The 16861-nt window shown below is 39.2% G+C and overlaps 1 protein-coding gene across 1 annotated transcript; it reads left to right on the top strand.

The window, feature by feature from the left end:
* Positions 1 to 17: 17 nt before the first annotated feature.
* On the top strand, positions 18 to 6759 carry LOC144646443 (serine racemase-like). The gene is made up of 6 exons (XM_078506034.1): positions 18 to 125; positions 762 to 939; positions 1639 to 1869; positions 2635 to 2757; positions 4385 to 4556; positions 6453 to 6759. Exons 1-6 carry the CDS (start codon positions 58 to 60, stop codon positions 6737 to 6739), a joined length of 1059 nt encoding a protein of 352 aa, XP_078362160.1. The 5' UTR covers positions 18 to 57; the 3' UTR covers positions 6740 to 6759.
* The last annotated feature ends 10102 nt before the right edge of the window (positions 6760 to 16861 follow it).

Here is a 16861-nt window from a genome sequence, read left to right as displayed (position 1 = left end):
GCATATAATGTTAACTATTTGTACCCCATAGCGAAGAGGCGGTGATCCAGTGATGTGATGTTCATTTCTCGTCTGCTGGCTAAAAACTGTTTCTTCAGAAAGAGAGCATTACAAGTTTTAAGCAGGTTGCAATCTATATATATATTTGAAGCGTAGTTATACCAGAATGGGAAGAACGATTTGCAGTGGTGTCGGTCGCTAGATCCTTAGCAGATGTCCTTAGTTTTCGAATCCCTGCGAATCCACTTCCAGTTTGTTGGGCCTGGTTTACACTACATAGCGACATAAGATAACGACATAAAGAAAAGTTCATTGCTTTCCTTATTATGTCGTTATACTTATGTCATTATGCTCCAACTATGTCGTTATGTTGTGTTGTTCACACTGGTGACATAAAACATCAAAGTGTTTTCTGCATTTGCGTGACCTTGCCGTTATGTTGTTATGTCGCTAGTGTGAACCAGGCCTAATTACTGATGGAGTTTTATAGTTGATCAGTCTTCCCTGTGCATGGTGCGCTTTCAGTTGACTTATAACTTGGGGTTGAATGGGGTTAAGAGCCACCTTAAATTTTCGTAAATTGAAGGTGGCTCTGAACCCTGTGTGTAGTTTTCTTTTAATTTGCCGAAAGTTGCATCTGATCCTATTGATTACAATTCAATAATAAATAATGGGAGTCACTGGGGTTGTTTTTTGAGTTATAGACAAGAGGAGAAATTGGCCAAATTACATTTAATAACTTGGCTTTATAAATTTGACAGAAATATGGCTTCAAGCACAGCTGTTGAAATAAGCATTCAAGATATTCGAGATGCTGCTAAAAGAATTGAGCCATATGTACACAGAACACCTGTGATGACATCGTCAACTCTTGACAGTATGGCGGGAAGAAAACTTCATTTCAAGTGTGAAATCTTCCAAAAAATTGGTGCTTTCAAGGTAGGACTATATATACTGTGTAGATTATTGACGCAGTTGTTTTGATTTTAATTAGTACCTTACATTTGCATCTAGCCTGTGAACAGTGATGGATTTCCAGCTTGCAGACTAGTTTGCATTGGGCTTTTTTGATAGTACAGTACAATTCCTTTTTCTTGAAGCTTCAGGGGAAACAAAAATTGCTTTGAGGAGTCGAGAGGTTCAAGTAATCAGGAATCAGGGTGTGCCAGGATGTACCCAATCCATCTCCGTCTTCGCATATTTATCTTTACAGATGATGGAAAAGTGTTAGTCACTTTCCATTATAAGTGTAGGGAAAGTTCAGTCAATTTCAAAAGTCACATATCACCTGGGGGGTGTGGAATATAAAAAAATGGTAAATGCGAGACCCTGCGAGATGGTGAGACTGATATCTTTTGTGGGAGCCCGAGACCTTTTTAGAAACTGAGAAACTGAGACTCTGAGAAGCCGTCAATCAAAAATTAAAGACAACAAGACCCCTGCAATTTGGCTAAAATTTTGCGAGACGTTTTTTGAAGGACCATTTACCATCCCTGTCACTGTCACAATCTATCATGGCATTCTGGACACCTAATGCATAGTACCACTTAAATTTTTATGGGATTCCTGAGTTCTATAATATGGACATGCTAATTAATTGTATGATATCATTGAAATAACACTGATTTCATTTTTCAGATCAGAGGAGCAATGAATGCTGTTCTTCAATTGGTAAACTCCATGCCTGGTGACCAGAAACCAGTTCTTGTTACTCACAGCAGTGGCAACCATGCTCAAGCGCTTGCACTGTCCGCAAAAACCATGGGACTGCAGGCATTCATTGCCATGCCTAGAAATGCGCCACTGGTTAAAAAGAATGCTGTTAGAGGCTATGGAGCGACTATTGTTGACTGTGGTATGTCGGCTGAGGTATAACATGTTACATTTCATGTAAGGGGTGCATGTCCCAATTTTTCAGGTAAATAGGTTGGGTTTTAACCCCTGGTTAGGATCTTGTTTCAGTCTTGGACACTAGCCAATTTATTTACTATCACAGTGGTTCAGCATCCACCACAGAGTATGTTTTGTTGTCTTCATATCATTCAGAGTGTAGCTTCTCTCACGGCAGATCTCACTGATCTGTTTTGTGCAATTTTTCACAATTTTATGGGCTCATTAGCTTGCACTTATCTGCCACTGAGCAAGTTTGCAGTGTTTAAAAGACAACAATAATATACGCAAATTATAATTTGGCACGATGTCTTGTCTAAAGTATACAAGGTTTTATACCATGACGTAGAAAATACAGCTAATCAGAATACAGGAAAGCTGTTGTATATTTGACGATATTCAACCCAATCTTCCCATCGTGCACTGCGATCTTATTCTCAATTAAATTATTAAGCGTATAGGTTTCTGTGTCATGGTATAAAATAGTTACACAAAACTATCTTGTGGTATACTATGGAATATCCCACTTGTCACTTGTATTTTCTTCGTATACACACTCGCCTAAAAGCTTGTGTGTATACCGAGAAAATACAAGTGACTTGTGGGGTATTCCATAGTATACCACTCAAAAGCGTTGCATAACTAGTGTGTATTCTAATAAGGCAAAACGTAAACAGTGGAGTTACCCATCAAAAGTTTGTGAATAATGTGGATGTATGGAATGTGAATTGTCTTTTGTTTCAGGACAGAGAGGCGACTGCTCAGAAAATCTTAAAGGAAACAAGCAATTCATATCTTATTCACCCTGTTGACCATCCTCATATCATAGCAGGTCAGGGTACTATTGCTGTGGAATTATTGGAACAGGTTTGTTTATTGTGTAGTTCCAGAAAACATCCATACCCCTCCCACGGAAGGTTATTTGGTTTGAGTCCCCCTACCCGTCTGGAAAAACTTTCCTTTTAACATTTTAGCTTTTGAGACCCCCCACCCTCTCAGTATTTCCAATGACCTTCCATGGGGTGGGTATGGATATTTTCTGGAACTGCACATTATCAATAAAACTGTAAATAGCTTTTATCGAGAAAGGTATTTATAATGCTTGTCATGTCACAAGCATCATCATCATCATCCCGGCGCATAAGCGTCACGCTTGCTGATCAACACTCCCTGTTCCATGCCACCGCTGTGGCTACTTCCCAGCTCGTCCACTCCACTTTGTTTCTTTTCTTCTCCAAGTTGTCTTTGGCCTCCCTCTCGTTCTTTGGCCTTCTGGTGTCCATCCCAATGCTGTGAAACAGTCGTTTGCATCCTCTCTCCTAATTATGTGTCCCAACCAGTTCCACTTTTTCATCGTACCTCGCATGACCTCTGCCATTTCAAAGACTCTCTTGTTTGTAATTCTTTGCTGCCATCTAATTCGCAGTATCTATCTCACGCACTGGCATTGGAAACTGTTCAGTTTTCGTTCATCAGCTTTAGTAATCTTCCATGTTTCACAACCATATAGCATGACTGGTCGAGCTAAAGTCTTGAATAGGCATGTCTTGGTTCTCCTTCCTATTCCTCTGGCTGCCCATACCTTCCCTAGTCTCTGAAATGCACAACATGCCTTCTGCAGTCAGTTCGTAATATCTTTACTGCCTCATCCTTTGTTTACCTTAGCACATAGGTATACAAACTCTTCAACGTCTTCTACTTCCTCACCATTAACCATGTGCAGGGCTCAAAATAACAGCCGGTCAATGGACAATGTCCGGACTGATTGGGGACTTGACCGGTCAACCTTTTGTCTTGCCGGTCATGTTGACCCGGTCACAATTTGATGGTATTGAAAATGATTAATAAATCTAAATTTCCATGCTGTTCAGTTGTTTCAGTTGTTATCAGTATGTAGCGAGTCGCTGTGTATTGTGGAACTTTGATCTGAAATCCAGTTATGGTTCATGGGCCCCTGTTTTAAGAGTTATTTATCTTATAAATTTGACCGGCCAGAAACGATACGTGACCGAGCTAAATGAATTTGGCCGGTCATCGTGTCCGGAGACACTTCGGAAATTATTCCGAGCCCTGACGAGGCTCTCCAAACTATGCAAACTCAGTCACAAGCATGGGACAAAGAAAAAATCTGAGTCCCCGATTGATGCTAATCAAATCTATGACCTCCCACTGAGCTTTGGAGAAACTTATATATGCAAGGTCATTTACTATAGGTTCATATGTGACACACATCTTGCATTCTGCTAGGACTATCAGGGTTGTAGCTAAGGGCTGGCTGCCGGCTTATTTCCCGGCTGAAAGAGAACTTGAATCCCGCTGACGGAAATTTCACAGGAAAACAACAGCTAAGGTAAACTTTTAGAGCGGGGGGTTAGCTACATCCCTGGACTATGACTATCTGTCAAGACTGTGACTCACAGTCACAGTCTTGATGAACTGGCTTCTGTTTCTGTTTTCTTCACGACACATGTAATCTTGTTATTCCTTGTCGCAGGTCCCAAACTTGGATGCAATTGTGGTCCCTGTTGGTGGTGGGGGTATGACCAGTGGAATCTGTCTCGCAGCCAAAGCACTGAAGCCTGATATCAAGATTTACGCTGCTGAGCCTCTTAATGCTGATGACTGTGCAAAGTCGTTTGCTGCAAAAGAGAGGATTCCTCTTCCAGGCAAGTGTTCTGATAGCATAAAATGACTAAGAGTATACATCAAATAAAATGAAGAAACGTTGACCCTGTGAAAAGCGTAATATTAGAACAATTACGAATGGGATTCTGGATATATAGATAGCATTGTTAAGCTTGGTAATATTCTATTTATTTATTTATGTAAAATCAATTTATTTTTTTTCTTCAAGAGCTTTAAGAGCATGATTTATGCAACCAGACATTCTGTCACAGACGACGATTTCTTTTTTCCAATTTCCCAGTTAACATTTGGGTCGCGTTGTTCATGGCTTATGCTTTTAATGGGTCAATGATTCTTTAAACAGGTGAACCAGCTCTCCTCTGGATTGGATCCCAGTCCACCACACATTCACCCCCCTCTCCCCAGCATCGGATTTGCAGATACCCATTTGTACACCTAGGTAGAGAGAATAAAGGGTGTTTACAATTTACAAGAAATTTCGGAAATTTTTCGTTGGGAATTTCTGTTGGGAAGAGTGCGTTCCATTTAGACGGGTCTCATTCGTTCAGAGGCTCCTTACTGTTCAGTTTATGTTGCTCTCTCGAATCGTCCGCGAAACCCGGGGGGGGGGGGGTACTCGAAAAAGTTTTGTACGGGGAGGCTCCGCCCGGAGATCCAACCCCTTACCCTTTTATATACCATTTTGATAGAAAAGGTACCCCTTTTGTATACCTTTTATTGCAAAAAGGCACCCCTTTCATATGTCTACACGACATCACATTTACCAAAAACGGGAAGTTTTCTTGTCATTTTTGTGAAGCGCTTAATAAATTAAGACGATACAGCCAAAAGTTGCGTCTGCTCGAAATATTTAATGTAAAGGCCTTTTAAAATATCATTATGGCAGATTTCCCTACCCTTTCATATACCTAAATTTGTGAAATCCCTACCCTTTTATATACCTGGAGCCTGAAAAAGGTACCCCTTTCGGGCGGAGCCTCCCCGTATAGGCCATTATAGGGAGTACCCCCCCCCCCCCCGGGCCGCGAAAGGTGTTTATACTCAATTGATGATGCATGAAATCAAAATGTTCTTAGTTGATGAGGAAAATCTGATAAATTCAAAAAATGATTGGGAAATTAGTATCCTTGCAGCGGCTACAAAGTTCATGAGACGCTACCTGTGCCACAATAGTAACGCTATTTTGAATGTTCTTTGTCGGCATATTGGATCGATGCATTTAATATGCTTGCTCTTCCCAAAGAAAGCTTGGCTTCAGGCACAATCGTGATGCAGTATATTTTGTAGATCTGATTCAAATACTTGACCCGCCATTTTAGTTGAGGAGCCGTGAGATCCGCTGTAAAAAAGGCTTGGGACTAGTGAGAAAGACGAGAAATCTGTAAAAGGAACACGAATTTCCATTGGGAAGTTTCCACCGGGAAAACAGGACTACCCTTTCAGGTTGTCCGTTTATTTCGGGAATTTTCCAGTGGAACGAACTGAAAAGTAAGCTGTTCCACAGAAAAGCTGTTCTTCATGCACTTTCCAGCTGGCTGAGAAAAAAAATTCAACCCATCTGGCTGGCCGTGTTTTTTGTAATCAGCAGTTTTCTTGCTTTCCAAAGTATAACCATGTAAAACTTCATAAAAATCTAATGACTGGTTCTTTAGAAATCGTGCGCTTTCTCGGCCAGCTGGGAAGTGCATGAAGAACAGCTTTTCTGTGGAACAGCTCCGTTTTGTCCTCCTGATTTACATCCCACCCGCAATTTGCGGAAATTTTTTGTACAACCTTTAAAGTGTCTTGCCTAAGAACACAACACAGTGACCCCCTGCTAGGGCCTAAACCTGGTTCCAGAGTCCAGCAAACAACCAGACAGGGTGCCATGTGTCATACTCATATAATTTATTTAACTGTTCAATTTCTTCTATCAGGGCCTCCTAGCACTGTAGCTGATGGGCTAAGGACAACTGTGGGTCACATAACCTGGCCAATCATAAAAGAGAACATAACTGACGTCATAACTGTTACAGAAGAAGAAATTATATCTGCAATGAGGGTGGTCTGGGAACGAATGAAACTCTTAATTGAGCCTTCTGCAGCTGTTGGTGTGGCAGCGGTATTGTCAGAGAGATTCAAAGCGCTTCCTGATCTAAAGAACGTTGGTGTCATATTATGCGGTGGAAATGTGGACCTTGATAATCTCCCCTGGAAAAAATAGCGAATTGGATAGCTAATAAATTAAAACGAGGAAGTGAAGGTTTCAAAACTTTGTTCGACAAAAATTACCAAAACATTCTGGTTATAAGCCTGGGCTTATACATACTAGTTATGCAACGCTTTCGAGTGGTATACTATGGAATATCCCACGAGTCACTTGTATTTTCTCGGTATACACACGAGCCTTTAGGCGAGTGTGTATACGAAGAAAATACAAGTGACAAGTGGGATATTCCATAGTATACCACGAGAAAGTGTTGTGTAACTATTTTATACCATGCCATAGAAAATACGCTTACTAAATTACATCGAGAATAAGATCGCAGCGCACGATGGGAAGGTTGGGTTGAATACCGTCGAATATACAACGGCTTTCCTGTTTTCTGATTGGCTGTATTTTCTATGGCATGGTATAAAACAACTTCGTATTAAAGGAGCTACGTCACGGACAACGCATTTTAAAAAAATTGGCAATATTTTTCAAGTTCATCATTTGAAATCTGTCTTAATCTTCGTCAGTTAAAACTATCCTTGGTTATTTTCGAGGTTTTATTACTACGTTGGTGTTTTGCTGCGTTAGAAAACTATTATTTCGAGGATTCCTTCAATTTGAGAGTAATCAGCAAAAGTTACTTAAAATATAGTGACATTGCTCCTTTAAAGGGGTTTTGTGTGGGCTGATTTTCTTGAGGGCTTATATTAAAAGCGGAATAAAAAAATGTTTCGAAACGAGCCAAAGCAGTGTTGATCGAAATACGTTTTCAAGTTAAAAAGTCACAACATTTAGCCCTGTTCAGTAATGTCATCCAGCACAGGGGGTTAATATCCGGGGGGGGGGGGGGTTATAACGGGAGGTATTTTTTAGTTTCCAGGTAGATGGGCCTATAACCAGGGGGCTTATAAGCGGGGTGCGGGGGGTGGGGTGGGTGGGGTGGGGGCTTAAAATCAAAATTTTACGGCATTTTATTTTGGCTTGCTTCCTATTTTCTCCTTTTTTTATCAAGAAATTCCTATTTACTGTACTGCGCGTGGTAGTCCCTCTTCTTTTCTTATTCTTTAATAAATGGAATTGAACGTCTTACAAATACAGATTTTGCCTTGAGAACTGTGACGGTGATAGACAAATGTAAACTGAATGAATTGAACCAACGAATCAAGGTAATGTCACAGGATTCATAAATAAAATAGAAATTTTCCTTTTTGTAATCGAAGTTGTCCTTGGTATCTTAAAAGTTGGTTCACTACTTTCTAATGCCAGTTTATTAAAAAAAAAACAGCGTTTAGAAAGATGTTTGCTCTCGGAGTAAGATAGAAAACAGAGTTTGAGTGGGAGACTAATCTTACCTGCACAAATGCAAAGCATAGAGATGTCGTGCATAGTTCGATATCGATGTATTCATCGTCATCGGCATTTTATTTCTTGTATATAGTAAAGCTGTGACACTGATTTTCAAATAATTCCACTGTTGAGTTTATTAAAGTTTAGTTTGACTGAGTGCATGACTAGATCGTAAGGTTTTCGTAAAAACTGTTAAGTTTAGTTAGAGAGTATGGTAATTGACCTTTAGGTTTTCACAGTTTGCATTTGTTTGTTACAGTACAATTGAACAACGTTTTGTTGCCGTAAAAACGTTTGCCTTCCTCTTTGTGTCGATATACTGATGAAAAATTGTCATTTAATAGACGTCTGATTGGGGGTCCGGACCCCCAAGCCGAATCCCCAATTTTGTGGAGTTCTCAGAAAGATTTTTGTCTCAGTTCTCAGTAAGATTTGGTAAAATATCGCTCGGCTTGTAGCCGAATAAATACGGTATCTCAAAACAAGTCAACAATGTCACAAACTCTCCTTTGTTGTTTTGTGGTTTGACTGATAAGAGCGTTTCCAGCCTCACTTTTCACATGAATAAACTCACGCACACTTCCAAGCAAAGTTTCCACATTTTCTGCAATCTTTCGTCTTCTGAAGTGGCATCCTCTTCGACAAATCTTTCACCCATGGTCTCTATCTGTTTTCGTATTGCCCCGCACGTCACTTTGACTCAATCTCGTTGTGTGAAGGTTTCAAAGTGCTTAAGGTGGCTCGACCCAGTTTTTTTCTAGCGATACCTATCAACTTTGAAACCCTCATACTTAAAGGGATTAATGTCAATGACATATCTACTATATCACATGGATTACACATAGACTGAACTTCAATATTATATAAACTTTTGGGAGATCGGAATGAATATCACGTGACATTGACGTCACACAGGTTTTTGCTCTGAATCGAATTTCAGCCCTTTACCGCATTTTCTCTCGAGATCCTCCACGCTACGTATACCTTCAGCTCTGTGTTTGCCTTCAGCTCTGCGGAGTTTCATTAAAATCTACAAGAGGAATTTTGAAATATCTTGGAATTTGTTTTCAGATGGTATAATTTATGCGTAAAATAAAGACAAGACTTCATATAAAGAAATTTGCTTCTTTTTTGATGTTTAATGAGAGGCTTTAGCCCTCATTCCTGTTAAAAATGTCCCATATCCGATATCCAAACCGTAATAAGTAGGTAGACTTGTGCGATTTCGAAAAATATGAAATATATGAATCATAGTGAAGCTCAATGTTTAGCTCTATTTACCAATTTTACGCCTACTTTCGCAAAAAACGCGATTATTTCAAAACTCGTCGATAAATTTCCCCAAAAATTTTTCAGGGTAGCAATTGATCAGTACACTACACAATCCCTGAATTTCATGCTCATTGAAAACTTCTAAGGTTGTCTAACATAAACGCCGGTTAATTTTATTTATTGGGAAGAAATTTTTCCCTCCCTTCGCATTAATTTAAGTCGCGTTAATTTCATATACCATAATTAACACAAGCGTTAATTTCCTACAATAAGGTAATTACTATTTGGACTCTACCATATAGAAACAGGCACTAATCCAGGGCCGTAACAAGCAAGAGGCAAGACGAGGTACTTGCCTCGTCTAGATTTTTACCCAAAATAACAAACAAAACATGTTTTGTTAGGAAAATAATCTTCAGTTGGACAAGATTGATTTTTCTCAAGAAATACCTCATGAAAAATGTCTCTGACAGAAATTCAGAGCTTCTAGATTTTAAACTCTTCTGGAAAGGCATGCCCCCAGAATCCCCCAGCAAGATCTTGCCTCGTCTATGGCAAAGGTCTGGTTACGACCCTGTAATCTTTTCCACTCCAATCGAATATCCATGAACTGCTGAAGACTAACAGCGTTTTTACGACACACAAATACCAATTCAAGCGTGTCTTTCAGTGTTTTGCATAGTTACTTCACCGTGAAACTATTCCACTTACTTATTAACATTAGATTCGCCTCAGTTCATTCATTCTTATTTTTCCTATTCATAAAGTGCTTTGGATGTTTCAGTCAGGCAATACTGAGGTCAACTGGTAAAGGTGAAACGCATAAAGGTATTTTATAATCAAACGTTTTACACTGCAACAATTTTAAAGGAACAGCAGATGGGGAATGTGCGGATTTTCTGCAGGTTATGAGTTCTAATATTTTGATTGATTGTGAAGTAACTGATTTAAAAGAAAACGTATGTTGGGGACGAGATATCACAAACTAGTGAGTTTTATCATGATGTGTTTTGTTCTTGCATTGTCCTGGATCACCGCAAATGGAAAAGATTCAGTTACAATTGAAAAAAACATGTGAAACTGACTGATCTGGCACGGGCAGATCACTATATATGTAAATTAACTTCGAGTCAAATCACGAAAGATTCTGGCAACACCGAAATATTCGCGAGTTATTTGCATCCGTTTCCATTGCTAAACTGGCGAAAGACGCTCTTTTCACTTTCAAGTTAGTCTAGCGGTTTAGAGTTTATGAAATATATTGAAAATAAAGGTTATTTCTAGTTCGTACATAGTTCTAATAATTATAATTCACATAACTTGTGTTCGTACGCATAAGCTTAGCGAAGCGAGAAATAAGCCGTGCATGATTGTTAAAACGCGAGTCAAAAACTCTTTGTGCACGCATGATTATTCACTCCTAAACAACTGCTTTTTCCTGCTTTAAGTTTCAGTATGGTAAAAACGCCGGACTGCTATTTGTGTGCTGATCTCTGTGTACAGGATTCTTTTGAAACTCTGGTCGTTTACCATTTACAAAAACTTTCCGGAAATTCCAGGTGGGATGTAAATGACTTTTCGGTTCGTTCCGATGGAAAATTCCCGAAATAAACGGAAAATCTAAATAGGTAGTACCGTTTTCCCGGTGGAAACTTCCCAGTGGAAATTCTTGTTCCTTTTACAGATTTCTCGTCTTTCTCACTAGTCCCAAGCATTTTTCACAGCCGGGTCTCACGTCCTCAACAAAAATGGCGGGTCAGTCTTATGTAAGTTCTTCACAGTGGAGTTTTCAGGGTTTAATCGAGTGCTCTACTCAAGTATTTGCAGCAGATCTACAAAATTTACTGCATCACAATAAATGGTAGGTGGAATTTGTGCCTGAAGCCAAGCTTTCTTTGGGTAGAGGCAGTATATTAAATTAATCGATCGAACAGTGGATCATTATGCTGGCAAAGAACATTCAAAATAGGGCTACTGAGGCCCTGCCAGGGGGGGGGGGGGGGGGATTCGTGTCGCTTGTCTAAATTTAAAAATGTCCCGTGTCGCTGCAGCTGTTTTATCGCACTTCATTCGCTGTCCGTAGTTGAATTGAAGAAAAATTGCTTGTCCTTGTCGGAATTTAAGTTTTTCCATAAGGGTTGTCGTTTGTCGCGATTTTATTTTATGTGCTGTCGCTACTTTCTGTGCCGTGTCATTTGTCGGAATTTATCCTGGCAGGGCCTCGTTACTACTGTGGCACAGGTAGCGTCTCATGATCATGAAAGTTGTAGCCGCTGAAAGGGTATTAATTTCTCCCATCATGACAAATTTCCAATTCGCAGATAATGCTCCAAATTAAACCTCAAACACATCCCTGACCTCCCTGCAGACTATTTCAAACATATCTTCTTCTGCCTTTCGGACGATTTCAAATTCGGACAAAAAAATGTCCGAAAATAAAACCATCCCAAGTTTTTTAAGTGTCCGAAATATTTACTGTATAGTATAAAACCATCATTTTCACTGACAGATTTCGTTTCAGCCTAATTCGTATTTTGTAGGCGTAAATTTAATTTAGCTATATTTTAGAGAAACTTCCTAAATTTTTGTCTGAAATTTATCCCAAGGTGTCCGAAGTAAAACGTCCGAAATTTTTTGTAAGTAATGTACACACTCTTTCTCTGAAATGATGTCATGTTACAAAAATGGCGCAAACATTGTTAAGATATGTTAGCGTGGACGTACACAAATACGAGTTCCGTTTTTGCTGGCGGAACCAGGAAGGGATCTGGTTGCTAAAGATAGGGACTATAGTATTCCTTGCTCATCAGCTGTGCAGTTCATAGTTTATTACATGTGGGGCAGTTCCATTTCGAGAACACAGAACGATTGATCGTCTTCAAAGCGTGTAGGAATAAAAACCTTCACGTCTGTTTCTCTAGCAAGTTTAATTTTCATATATACTCTTAATGAACTGAATTTGTTGAACTTGTCGTTAATGCTCATGCTATAACTCCACTCCGATATTGTTAATTTTTTTTTAACCAAAAGGGTTTTTTTCACTGAAGGGAATTTTCAGGTTAAAAAAGGCCGGTCTGTATTTGTGCTGGGGATTTGTTCTGTTTTCACATATTATCCCGAGCCTTATCAAGTAATACCGGTATTTGCGTAAACTAACACAGGTTTTTTAGCTAAAAATTATAGCGCTTTATACTAAAAATCAGCGATATTAAAACATAAACGTTTCAACGTCAGTTTGTTGCCATTATCAATTGCAAATTGTAACAATTTTGGTAGCGATATACACTCTTTTTATTTTATAAGAATCTAGTTTATAAGAATATAGAGGCTGAAATTTGCGAATTTTTAAGAATATTTTAAAAATAAACCGAGGCTGAGATTTTGCAAAGAATATAGTTTTTAGTTGAAACAAAATCAGGTATTTTCTTTTCCGTCAGTTTATCTCTGTGAGGAATGCTTTGTTTAAAAACGGCCAGGCTGCAACAAAAAGCAATGGTACATGTGCACAATGTAAAACGATACAGATCTGGACACCAAACACTTATAATTGATTACCCAATACTTGCTAAAACGGAAATGTCATACGGTATTTTCTAAGAATGTTCATAAGAATATTTTCAGCCTAAAATCGGCAGAAAAATAAGAATATTCAGCCTAGGTCGGAAAACTGTATTCTTATAAAAAAAGAGTGTACTGTATATAGAAATGAAAATCGTCGAAGTTACATTAGAATAAACTAAGGTCTGAAGAAAGACTCAGTGTGCATAAATAAGTGACAAGTTTCACGGGAATGGAGTCCGTCTTAGTGCAAAAAGTTGGTCTCTTTTTCTTTTTCAAGAGCATCTCACAAATAAAGACACTCAATCATATAGACTGTTGGTTTAAGGCCATCGTAACCTGATTACGGTAAAAATATTATACAAACAGCGGTGATTAACATTATAAAAAAAGGCATTTTTCTAAACTTGACGTTTCGTATGCTTAGCTACAAAAGAGTGACCGTTAAAATTTTGGCAACTACAGTCAACTCTCTCTAAGACGGACACCTTCGGGACCGGCCGTAGCTGTCCGTCTTAGAGAGGTGTCCGCCTTGTAGAGAGTCGAGGTAACATGACACCAGAATTTCTGAGAAAATAAATCTAAACCTTTGCTAACTGCAACAAGACTAAAGGACCGTATTTGCTTGTTAAAGCAAAAATTGAGAGCTGCTACTAAGGGCCTGTTTACATGATTCCGGAATGACTTTCATTCCGGAACGAATTCATTCCATCCCCATACATTTCTCTGTATCTGTTTACATGATACCGAGACGAAAGTCAAGTCATTCCGGATTGAGTTCATTCCGGTTTTCATTCCGGAATGAAAGTTTCGTTCTGGAATGACATTTCATTCTGGTATCATGTAAACACAGAACGAATTTCGTTCCGAGATGAAATCGCAACTCATTAAACCGCATACGGACTCCACAATTTGAATTCAGAGTAAAAAAGGTAATAGCATATACTGTTTAGCCCAAAGAAGCAGCTCTATGGTCAAATTACTCGTTAAAATTGCAGATACGGCAAATAATGGGCACAAAAACATGTTTGCGCGAAACATGCGCCATCTTGTTTTGATCTCGCGCGGAAACCGCGCACGTGAAAATGCCTTTGGTTGAACCGGTCGACTCTGTCATGTAAATGCAGAACGAACTTCCGGAACGAGTTTCGTTCCGGAATGAAAGTCATTCCGGAATCATGTAAACAGGCCCTAACTGTAATACTGTAAGTAGAAAACGACCTCTTTAGTGTCCATACACGTAAGCAAAGAAGTAATCTATTAAAGCGTCATTGTTTTTGATTAGTAAGCTTGGTATTCATGTATCCTTAGGGCACTGACTGACTTTCCTTTAGGTCGATACGAACTTTGGAAGTATTTTCACTAAAAAAAACATGATAAAAATCACTTCTCAATTGTCCGTTAATAATTTCAGTGTCCGTTGTCCGTCTTAGAGAGGTGTCCGTCTTATAGGGAGCTTGGTTACAGTAAAATGACTGACAAACGGCAGGGACCATCACCAGGTGTCCGTCTAATGGAGGTGTCCGTCTTATAGAGGTGTCCGTTAAGAGAGAGTTGACTGTATTTATATATTGTTATGAGGGATCTGGAACCTAGACTGAGACAATTGATCTTCAGCAGTAACTTAATATTAACATTTCAGTTAATAAAGTAACAATCTCTCACTGCCGACATTGGCATTTAATGAAGGTTGTAGTTCTTGAATGTATAAGGTCTCCTTAATTTTGCCAGTGGAGGTCAGTTTTGCAGGACGCAAGGGCGATTTCAAAATGATCCCATTTGATGTTATGCCCTGTGGTTTTGATGTGATCAGCAATAGCTGATGGATGGTCGCATTTAGTGAGGGCCTTAAAATGTTCAGTTTTTCTGTCATGAAGTCGTCGTTTTGTTTTTCCTATGTAAACATCATCACAGTGCCAGCAGGGCATAGTATAAAACAAGGACTGGACTCTGGACTGGACTCTGGACTCTGGACTCTGGACTCAAAAAAACCTGGACTTGCAATGAAAAAAAAAATAAAAAACAAAAGGAATTAAATTAAATTATCCACACCATGATTTATGTGAAATACAGACCTGTGTTAAGGCTGATAATATTAAAGGCTGATTTTTGTTCTATCAAAACTCTATTTCTTCTAGTCTCTCTCTTTCTGCAGCCGTTTATAGGGATGTCACACAACGCTCTGAACGCTTCCCAAGAGGGGGAGCGTTGTGTGACATCCCAAAAAATGCTGCAAAGGAGACTGCGTTTCTGTCGAAGTATTTATCGTTGCGCAGTGGTGGATGGTATGTTGTAACAGAAAGAATGAATTGCTATTGTGTCTTTTCTTTTCTCTTTTTGAAGTGCCTACTGCCTGTATCTCTTCAGATGCTGTGTAAAGTGGAGTCTGTTCTCGGCCCGATGGCTGTTACTACTCTCGTATGGGTGTCAATAACATATGTATAACTAATTATCAAAACGACAGGGCTCTGAAACGTTCAGAGAGAAATCACGAATCTGTTATCTTTAATCAGTTCGATATATACGTACTAGGTGAACTGTCACGGTTGATAAATTAAACGGCTTCTAAGTAAACGCAAAATATACAGACACTGAAGTTTACTTGTTAAAAAACAAGTTACTCGATGGAACGTAAAGATGTTCTAGCATTCTTTACATGGACATTTCCGTCAATTTTCGACTACTATAAAAACCCAACAATAAGCTCGCTAGCACGAAAAATGCTTCAACGTAACTTGCACGTTATCTGACAGCCCATCGAGTTCTCTAGCTGCCTCGAATACCTCACTATCTGTTGGTTCACACGATCAACTGATTCTAGTCGTCTGTTTTCTGGTTGAAGTTAGTTATTGGAGGAATAGTTAAATTCAGTACAGCCTTGTTCATGCCCGTCTGGACAGTGCCGTGTGAAGGACTTATTTCCACTTTCGCGGATGATGGCGTGTTTAGCGTGCCGGTTCTTGCCTGATTTCTATTGCGCTGTCGTGCTTTCTCCAGCTTGAGCGTTTGTAATATCATTCACGCGAGGTTTTCTCTATGGAAAATAGCATGAAATCGACGGGCAAAATTGGTTACCATGTGTGACATACCCAAACCCGTAACCGTTTTCAGACCCGGCTTCTGAAAGTTGTACTCGGTTTGCGATCAAAGCATTCCAGCTAAATTGCATTTTATCGCCTTGAAAATCAAAGGAAACCATTTGCTTTGTAAACTGATAAAGTATCACACAATTTACCGCACATAAACGTTGTGGTTAACGAAAGTAAACGCTTACAAAAGAAAGTTTAAAATTCAACTCTAATTACAATTTTTGGTTATTTCTCTTTCTCTCTTATTCAATTGGAGTTTAAATGACAAATACACCCATACTGAACCAAAACGGCTTAAAAGCCATACCCTTTGAAGAGACGCATATCCAAAAGAGCTTATATAGGATAGGCCCTCCCCACCCTGGGCCTACTCTGCTTAAATGCAGCAACAAAACGAGCTGGAAGTTTCATTACCCTGATTAGTTCACGCTTAATAAAGAAAAATAAGCAAAAACTTATAAGAACAGAATTGTTACTATCGATTTAAATCAAAGCTCCAAAACTCATCCCAAAGGGCCTTTGATTATTTTATCTGTCTATCAGGCGGCATGTGAGCCAATCGCTCACATTATCGATCGATCCAATTATCACTCATTACATTCCTACTGCGCGGGGGTAAAATATAGGTAAAATAAATGTTGCAAGTTGCTAGAAACTGGTGCATGCAGCGTTGTTATGTTTCATAATTTTAGCGACATTTTGAGCTGACACTCGAGGGTTGCGTGCTGGTAAATATTGTAATCATAGGCGAGCTTATTGTTAGGTTTTTATAGCAATTAAAAATTGACGCAAATGTCGATACAATGTATGAGTTCACACTACACACTAAGTCTGTCTAAGCCTAAGTCAAGCCAAGTCATCCTAA

This window comes from Oculina patagonica, chromosome 3, assembly GCF_052425735.1.
Source record: "Oculina patagonica isolate OP01 chromosome 3, crgOcupat, whole genome shotgun sequence".
NCBI classification, from domain to species: domain Eukaryota; kingdom Metazoa; phylum Cnidaria; class Anthozoa; order Scleractinia; family Oculinidae; genus Oculina; species Oculina patagonica.
Note: the sequence above shows the minus strand (reverse complement) of the source record. Positions and strands in the feature narration are given on the sequence as shown.

Excerpts from the sequence above, each read along its gene's own strand:
- LOC144646443 (XM_078506034.1), top strand. The coding sequence starts at position 58 with ATGTTCATTTCTCGTCTGCTGGCTAAAAACTGTTTCTTCAGAAAGAGA. Across the intron at positions 126-761 it reads GCATTACAAGTTTTAAGCAG|AAATATGGCTTCAAGCACAG; the intron begins GTTGCAATCTAT and ends TAAATTTGACAG. Across the intron at positions 940-1,638 it reads AAAAAATTGGTGCTTTCAAG|ATCAGAGGAGCAATGAATGC; the intron begins GTAGGACTATAT and ends TTCATTTTTCAG.